General features: G+C 41.7%; 1 protein-coding gene across 2 annotated transcripts in view; it reads right to left on the reverse strand.

Moving 5' to 3' along the window:
• The window catches only part of LOC108927102 (voltage-dependent T-type calcium channel subunit alpha-1H-like), a 53,461-nt gene extending 44,623 nt beyond the window's left edge, over window positions 1-8,838 (reverse strand). The window contains exons 1-3 of one of the 2 annotated variants that reach the window (XM_018740168.2): window positions 8,731-8,838; window positions 7,903-8,036; window positions 6,110-6,207 (exon numbers count right to left, since the gene is read on the reverse strand). In XM_018740168.2, the coding sequence (XP_018595684.2) occupies window positions 6,110-6,207; window positions 7,903-8,036; window positions 8,731-8,823 (325 nt within the window). In that variant the 5' untranslated portion in view covers window positions 8,824-8,838. The remainder of the gene's footprint in view (window positions 1-6,109; window positions 6,208-7,902; window positions 8,037-8,730) is intronic. The other variant, XM_018740161.2, reaches the window with a different exon arrangement.
• Window positions 8,839-9,635: the final 797 nt, after the last annotated feature.

Below are 9,635 nucleotides of genomic sequence, written 5' to 3' on the forward strand. Positions count from 1 at the left end.
CAACCCCGAGCGACATAAATCTCGGTAATTTTAAGTTGTGGTGAATTTGAGCTAAATCGTTACACATTTGACAACTATAAATATCAAGGAAGTGTAAAATGTTTCACTTACCGGTACTGCAGTGCCTTAGATAGGAGGCAAAACTCTTTCTGAGTTACGCAAAATTCATTATGACCAGAGGGTCCATTGGATTGTTACTGCAAGTGACAGCTCCATAAATGTAACAACACAAATGTGCTAGATTGTGAGACAGAACTGCCGTCACTCAGAGCTGCAGGCTGCTCCAGATACTAATCACAATTACAGCCTTACCCTCTCATGCCTCTTTAACAGGAAAGTTAGGATATGGCCAGTTTTGTCGCAACGGTTCACGCCTGAAGGCCCTAATCTCTTTACTTAGGCTCATATTAGTCTTTTTGCAAAGTAAGTCATAATAGTGCAATTCAAAACTAATTGTAGACTGTTGACTAACAATACATTTTTAATAGCTGTCAATTAAGATCCCTTATGTGTTGAATTGCACAATTAACAATGCTTGCCTAAAACCAACGCTTGATTTGGTTTTAATAGCTATTCTCTCGAAAAAACGTACGGAGCAGAGCTATTATTCATGTATAATGAAAAATCCATGAATCATTTTTGTCGAACGAATACACAAAGCATTACTGCTTGACTTCAAATCTCACCAAAAAAAAAAAAAAAATCTATTGTAAATATGTTTACCAAAACATTTTTGAACCTTTACCACTGCTGTGTGACAGCTGAAATAACATTTTTCAGAGAGATGTGCTATTGAATCAGTCTGTTTGTAAAGGCTCAGTTCAACTGTCAGTTGTAAGCAGGATCCTAAAAAAAATTAAATAAAAAAAAAGAAAAAACACACAGCAGGGTTGTGCAGGAGCTTGTCGTGCGGTGGGCTGCAATGCACTTTCCCGCAGTCATCCCAAGAAAGCGGCCTTGCATGGCTAATCATCACGGAAAGCCTAGTGCTGGCTGAGCTAACTCGCTCAAAAAAAAAAAATCAATTGACCAATCAAGCAGGTGAGGTCCTGCAAACACTCCTCCCCTCCACCAGGTACGAGCGGAGCCCTGCCGCACAAGCAGAACTCTCACCTCGATTCAGAGCTGCAACTCAAATGCTCCTGACAGAAAATCGACACAAGCGCAAATGAGTTCAAGCCATTTGCACTGATTTTTACAGAAGTGGGTAGCTACTATTGCTATGTTAAGTAGGGCGAGACTTCTCACACAAGAATAAATCAAGGTTTCATAAGTGCCTTTCAAACAATATGGTAAAAAAGGGCACAAGACATGGTATGCTCTTTGAATTTGGAAATTGTTAGAAATTATTCCTCTTGTTTTTTACGTTGTACATGTTTTGCCAGTGCATCCTAAGTAGGCAGTGATGGCTGGTCAGGCCCTAACCAATGGATTTGATCACTAGTAATAGATAACACATCTTGATGACTTATAAATAGCATGTCAGAATAAATAGAAAAAAGCAAGTAACGTGTCTGGAGGAGAACACAACCCACCGCCCCCTCCACTTGAGAGGAAAAGCAAAAGCATGCAAAATGATAAACAAACAGTCAAAAATATTTTGACAGAAATAAAAAAACAAGGGAACCTAGTAAATTTCTCTGTTCGCCGTTCTGAATCTATGCCAAGGAGGCCCAGATGTGGGAGGTGGTTCAGGTCCTTACCCATTGTCACATGGCATCACAGCTAGAGTCAGCTGAACACTTCAAGGGTTGAGGGATGAACTGGGGCCCAATGAAGGTGACAACCAATAGACTGAGATGAACTGTGTCGCTCACAGTAAACAAACTACAGAAGGTGTGAATTTGTGTTCACCTCTCCTGAATTAGCATGGGTGCCCTATGTCAAGGGGGAGATGTCAAAATTATATAATTTGCCAAAAAAGGAGATAAAAGCAGTAAATAAAAGGTTTTTCTTTGTCCAACTCACAAAGGCAGTAGGATTAAAAAGAAAATAAAATCAATTTTATAAAGAAATTGTGACACTCTGACAACACAATGCATTGCTTGTCAAAGCGAATAAATACTGAAAGAATATGCTGAAGGCCAAAGCCAACATAAAGTACAGTGAAGGTCCTCAAATTTCTTACTGCTCTCTGAATTCTTCTTATTACCCTCTGTTGCAGTCCAGCATAGAGTGGTGTTTTTTACTAGGGGCCTAGTATTCCAAGTGGGACTACATTTTTCTGCCCTCTCGGGAATCAAACCTCAAACTCTCACAGTGGATTAGTATTGATCCACCTTAAACAAAAACCCACACAGCATCTCTTTGAGGAGCTTTTAAAAAGGTCCGACATCTGTTATGTACAGTAACAGCCCCTTATGGAAATATACATAATACTTCCCATTCATTTTTGTCGGTACAAACATATCTAGGAAGTAATGAAGTTGGAAAACTGCCAATTCAATGCACTCCTTATCTTAGTTCCAGATCCTTTCACTGTTTTTAAAAAAGCGCATGAAGAGGACGTAGTTGATGCAGTACAGCAGGGATTGTGGGTGTCAGCTGGTTTGCATAAAGCTGTTGGATTGCACTTGGATTACTGTATATTCTTATGTAACGCCATTGAATTATTGCATATGTCTTTAAAGCACAGGGCATTTGATTCTGGCTTATCTGTTTGCTTAAGTGGATTGCCTTCAATTAAATGTCTAAAGGTATGCTAAAACACACAGGTACCATTCAGACTAGGTGCTGACACGTGATACTAAAATGAGCACAGGAGAGTGCTCTGAACTGGATAAACTGCATGGGGGAAACCTCATGGTACCTCTGACCGTGTGCCGCAGGCCTAGGCGCAGAGCTGTGTGTCCAGCTGGCTTCACTGTCTCTATTTCCCAAAGCTATCAACTCACCCAAAGTTCTAAGGAAAAGCAACTGCTATTTAAAGGCTCTCTAAACGCACAAAAAACATTGGAGTGACACAATGAGAACAATACTTAAATGACCCCAAATTCTGTGAAGCCAAAGTTTCTGAATGTGTCTCATTTGCCGCGAACTGCCATAGAGAGGCCCCATTCAGCAACACTTCCTTGGAGTTCTGAGAGTGAACCTTGTGCTGTGGGTGGAGGCCACAGATGAGCCCTATCACAGTTGGACCAAGGAAGAGAAGAAAATGTGGAGCTGCAGTCAAGCTGTCCTGGACAAAAGGGTTTAGCCGACTACACCAGTACTGAGAATGGGCAAAGGAGAAGGGTTGCGTTTCCAGCTCTGGTACTAGACTATAGAAAGTTTGACCACAGCATTGACAATAACCATCTTCACAGAACCTGGCAGTGAAACCTTAGGTGTGCAAAAGTGTGTGAAAGCCCTGGAGAGGTGCGGAAGTTCCACAAGTGTGTAAAATTTTTCCCCATGAGTGACGAATATGTGTGAGGGTTTTTCAGGTCCCTTTTCATATCCGTTGGCCTCACTTCCAAGAGTTACCCTTACATTAGTTCAATTACGAAAATGATATATTTAAAAAAGTGCATATTGTGCGTGCTTGGTGAATGTCAATGAAAACCTGCAGCTACTACTACTTGTATGATATACATTGGTTCATATGGTGGAATATAACAAACGTACTTAGAATCGCTCATCTGCATCTAAGTCTCTTCTTCTGTTGATGTAATGCACTCACTGCATTTTTCTGTGAGATGTACGTTGCTTTGGAGAAAAGCATCTGCTGTATGAATAAATGTAAACGTAAAACCTGTACATAGAACGCTCTAAACCTCAAAGACCGTGGACCCATCTGATTCAAGTGTAGGCCTCACAGTATCCTAATATGAGTGTAGGACAAAACACCCCTAGGATAAAATCCCTCTAGGACAAAACCCCCCCTAGGTCAACACCCCCTCGGACAAATAATTAACAAAATATTTATTCTTCTGATTATTTGTAATTTATGAACTCTTCTCTGAATTATAAAAGTCCTAGGGGGGTTTTGTCTGGACCCCCCTCCTAATACATTTGCTTTGGTGAGTGACTACTTTAAGACATCCCAAGAATGCAATTCAAGAAATCAGAGAAGCTAATTACACAAAGCAATTTGATTTAGTATATTGCATTCCTTAAAATCAGCAATTACAGTAAACAGCACAAAGCTGTCGCTCCAGTCCAAGTAGGAGAGAGGAATTTTGCTGAGGAAGCACCTCAGCTGCTGTGAGTAACTGTGAATTCTATCAGGAACTCAGTCCATTCAAGTTACAGCTTATAAAACAGTCCAAATAAAAACCGGAATGGATGTCAAACTCACAATGCAATACTCCCAAATCGTGTCAGAAATGAAATCTTATGTGCTGGGTTATGTTAAACAAGGCTGCGTGTAAAACGGGGAGTTAGAGTGTGATACATTGCTGCTCGTGAAATTACTGTCATGTGCCGTAGTTCGTGAATATCCTGAAGTCCTAAGGCAATGTTGGAGAGCCAGCTGGATTGTGTCAAACTCACAACAATCCGCAATATATAACACTGTGATCACATCATCTTCTAAACTGTACTTCGGGCCAAGGGATCAAGAAAACTGAAAAGAAAATAACTATACAAGCTTCAAATACGGTATCGAGTACAAGATAACAATACTCAACTGTGCAGAAAACATGTCGCAAATCCAGGGTTCTGTAATTTTACGGGGAATCCCAAAATAAACACTGTAATCTCCCTCTCACTGTGCTACTTAAAAAATACAAAGGTACCAAAGTCTATGGGTGCATATGGAGCCCTGTCTGGAGTCTCCATAATCATCGTATCTGAGAGGACTGGCACCTTGAACAATTCAATCACCTTTCAATGCTAAGAACTGTACCCGTAAGCATGTCTTGAAAGTCTCATTCGACTAAAACGATTGTCACATACATAAACGAATATACACCTACATAGAAGGTGAGAAATACTAATATACAGAAAATGCAAATGCAAGAAACTCTACCTGTGAAGGTCCCCTATTTCCACAACTCTGTCACCAAAACAGTAACCATTGAATAATTTATGACATTTGAAGTCACGCAATCGTGTCCACGGTGTTCCTTGCAACAAAGGCGGAGAAACGAATTCAGCGCTTACGACATGCTGCTGTCTTCCTCTTTATGCAGTCTCACTGTTTTTCAGGAAACCCCCTTCAGGTCATCCATATACAATCTGCTTCTGCTCTCAACAGCAGGGCTCCGTGTTTGAGCTCTTGTTGTACAACACTGGCCATCAGTAGAGAGGAGCTCCAAAAAACACAAACTGGATTATCTTGCAGCTGAGTAGGTGAAATAGCTTGGGTCCTCTCCCACTTGAAGCAAAATGCATATTCAACCTGGTGGTTACCAGGGCTTTACGTGGAACAAAGCTCTCCTCCAAGCATGTTACCTTGCCCAGAGCAGCCTCCAGTCTAATGAGCTCCTCCACGTGCACCATAGAGGAGTTGAGTACCTATTTTCACTGCTCCTCAATTGGCACTAGAGTTGCACATAAGGAGAGACACATAAATGCTTCAGACTGGATTACTAGCTACAACCAAATATGTGGGAAAATGGTGTTCTGTGCTACCTATTCCTCCTCCAGCATTTTGTTCATAAAAGTTTTATGCAAATGCTGGAGTTCCTATGGTTCACAGTGTCAGTGCTTTGCTCTGTTTTGTCTGCTTACCATGGCTGGCAGAAGAGAGAAACCAACTTGAAGATCCTGGTTTTTTGGGTTGGCCTAGTAACAGCTCCACAACACATGCCTGGTGGCATCTAGACTCGTCCGGCCTTCCGTCGGCAATAGCAACTTAAAACAGCAACGTCTATATTTGAAGCACCACTGTATACAAAGGACCTGTCGAATATTCCCACAGTCTCTCCATGCCAACGATATAAATATAGGTATTCTGCTTGACTATCACCATCTGCGCCAGCTTGGTGAGGAGAACCAATTCATCACTCCGTTCAAAGCATACAATGGTCTTCTCTGTACTTCTTCAGCAGCGGATGATTTTGTCCTTTCCAGAGGCACAATGTTTGGAACAATATGGATTTCCTGTACCTATTGCAAGTGATGAGTGTTTGTGCAAGTGCCGCTCCTTTGGGTTCAGATTACTAAGGAGGGAAGAGGTACTTACTGGGAACTCTGTTGATGGCTCGGAGGGGTCTGAGCACGCGCACAGTGCGAATGGCGGAGAGGCTGACGTTGTGGCCATCCAAAGAGTACTCCATCATCCTAGACAGGACACAGCAGGGGGGCCCAGCTCAGGCTCAACAAAGACAATTTGTTTTTGTTGACAAAGCAACAGTGCTCTGTACAACACTTTAAGGCATGGAACTATAGTTGGTAAAAAATAGATCTCATGGCTCTTTAGTTAAAATACAAAACACAGCCTCGAAAAAGCTGAAAAAATCTTTGTGACATCATATGCTGAATTTTGTGCACTGCCACATTACATGAAAAGCTCTTTAAAAAAACCTGTGCTTATCAAATATTTCTGAATTTATTATTGGAGACTATTAGAGACTAAGGAGCAAAATATTCATGGGGGGTGACTCTCAGCTGGTGACTGTATAGCTGGTCCAAAGGCACTGGCGGAGGTGTGGCAAGGAGTGGAAATACACCTACCTGTGCATGCAAATGACTCCGTGCTAACATTTAAAGAGAAAAATTGTACAAAAAAGGAGAAAGGCAAAGGGTCCAGCTCCAGAGTGATTGGCATTCCTACAGCATGTGCTGAGACATTGCCTTGGGATTAGTGCTGACATTAAACATGCCTTCCCCAGCATGCCCACTTCCAACGCCAGAGGAGACTACAATGCTGATGGAGGGGGAGTGGTTCCCCTACAGAACCTTGTACAGGAAAGCCATCATTTACCAAGCCTCTGTATCGACTGGCAATGGGCAGGATTAAAAATTAAAGACATATCCCTTGTAACATTCTTAAACATTTCTTAGGCTTAGGTTTTAATTAGCACCTTTAGTTCCAGCTTTTGTGTAATTTTTTAAAATCCTTTATATAATGTATTTATTTAAAGCCCATCATTTCTTTAGTTTTTTTTTACTGTACTTATTTACTAAAAGCCTAAATTAACAGAAAGGACAAGAGAATAACTATTCTGTACCAGCAAAGCCAACTATTTTAATAAACAGGAAAAAAAAATAGAATAGTGTCTCTTGGACTACTGGTTGGAATACAGCATCAGCTGATTAAGTGTTATGGAATAAGTTTGGAACAGTAATGATGTCCACTTGACATTTTGCATGTACCTTTTTGCTTATTAGCAAGCGTTAAAATTCATTTGCTTAGCAGCAAACTGTGACTTGATACAAACTGAAAATCCAGTAACAATTTAGAATGCTGGATGGCAATGATGTCACATGCAATACCTGCTACCTGCTCTAAATCAGTGTAACCCAGCTTGGTCTACTTCATTTTTAAAGACAGGCAGGACGATAAGGACAACAGAACGACAACTGCAACAAAGCAGAAGTCAGTGTAGGTAGCATTGACCAGTTTCTTTGGTCCTTTGTCTTTAGGTCTTTCTCTTAAGAATTGTCAAGATCATGCAGTTTTATTTGGTGTAGTATACCATTAAAATAATTTTTGCCCCACCTTTGCTTCCTTTATACTGCAATTTAAATGTTTTTGCTATCCATATTGACATGCTGTGTCCCAAAACATGCCACAAATTGAATTTCTTCCTGTCCATAATAACTATAAAAAACAAATTAAAAGTAATATGGAAAGAAAGCCATACAGATGCAATTTTCAAAAGGATACGCTTATTTATGGTTGGCGAGCAGAAACTAATGAAAATGCAACAGCGCAATGGTAATTTTTTTTTTTGGAAGTTCTCTTCCTGAGGTGTTTATTCAGCAAGGGTCCCTGGGGCGATCCTTGTGAGTGTGTGTCGGGTGGTCACTGACCCCGCCATGACAATGAAGAAGTCCAAACGATTCCACGTGTCGCCCAGGTAACACTTCTGCCCAAAAATCCCGAGAGCCATCATCTTGATGACCATCTCCACGGCAAAAAAGGCAAAAATGAAGTCGTCAAATGCCTGCGGACAAAGAAGAAGGTAGAGGGCAAATTTACACACAAAGGTTTTCGCAATCACAGGCGAGGAGAGTTCTGCCTTGCCTGGGGCAGCTTCAGACACGTCTTGACCCTTGTAATGCGTGAGTAGATACAACAGCCAGAGGCTTGACATGGCTTCAACGACTGCAAGCACTGATCTCACAGAAGACAAGTGTTTAGAAGTCTGAGAGGTCAAAGTGTACATTTTTCCCTTTTACTGCTATTCCCAGCATGGACCCTTGGGGCCATTGCCTCCCAGTGTGGCAGATCTGCCCTTCCCAGTCTACTGGTTTTCCCAAAGTTTCTGCCAACCCAAAACAAGCCATAGCAGGGAATTTGGATGGGGGCAATCACAAGACCTCCAGCAGCTGAATAAACACTGAGGCTTCTCCTCATTTCTGTGACAACATAGATCTCCTCATACTTTGTCATACGTGCCCTTTGGAAGCCATCCGACTGACATCTTTAGTGACCTTCTTGCCCTGACGATGTAAAAGTAACTAAATAAGTCGTTGTTTACCAGAGGGTATCTGCAGCCACATAAAATGTCAAGCGGTGATTTTATAATCAGGATAAACACACTTCCTCAATCAGTTAACATGAGACCCTTCAAAATTATCCATTTGAAACCTTGTGCAAAAGAAAGGCCTGAAACTGCGCTTTGGTCTGAGACTCACCTGCAAGATGGTGCACCAGTCAGACTGACACTTGATGTCCTCGCAAGGCTGGAACATGCCGAGGGTCACGCAGTTCAAGAGGATGACCAGCATGCTCACGTGCTCGAACCATGTGCAGAAGAGGAGTCAAGGAGCGAAACAGGATAGGAGCAAGAAGCAGTCAAATGACAGCACCACGGATAAATTTTTACAGTAAGCGTGGCCCTCGGCTCTCACCCTTCTGAAGACAAGAACCTGCTCCACCCGTATATGAGCCTCTGTGGTTGAGGGATGAGCCACAGGACGCAGTCTTCACTGTCTGAGCCGCTTGGGAGCACTTAATGTACTGCCCTACTTATTAAACTGCACATAATGAACTACCTAATGAATCTGAAAATCAAAACAGTGATGTCTGACATACTGTAATATAGTTCGTGGCCACAGCAAAGTGATCAAATGAGAATGATAAGAAAGAAGAAACTGCCTCTTTCTGTAAAGTTTTATCGGAATATCTCTTTTGTTCGTTTACACATAAACTGAATGCATAATAGATGCATTTGCATATCTTACAAGTCAATGTTTGAAGTTATTTCTCATAAATATACAATATTCACAGGAAATTTGAATACGGTACAATTGGAAGTTCTCTCCTGCCTATTGTCACAAGTCAAGTGAATCCATAAGCCTGCTGATTGTGTGCACTTTATAAGTCACGCAGTTCATCTCTCAAACTCAAACTCGGCGAGTTTCTGGCTTGTTTACGGAGTGCTATTTAAAGGCTATTATTGTAAGGACAGTGAGACAGATTAAGCTGCCCATGGGTCCTCTGCTCAGACAGGCTAGACTGTGAGCTTGAAATGAGGCACAGGGGAGCAATCCCACGAGGGTCACATAGGTTCCCGACAAGACCACATAGGGCTCTGAGC

Source organism: Scleropages formosus, chromosome 20, assembly GCF_900964775.1.
Source record: "Scleropages formosus chromosome 20, fSclFor1.1, whole genome shotgun sequence".
In the NCBI taxonomy this organism is placed as follows: domain Eukaryota; kingdom Metazoa; phylum Chordata; class Actinopteri; order Osteoglossiformes; family Osteoglossidae; genus Scleropages; species Scleropages formosus.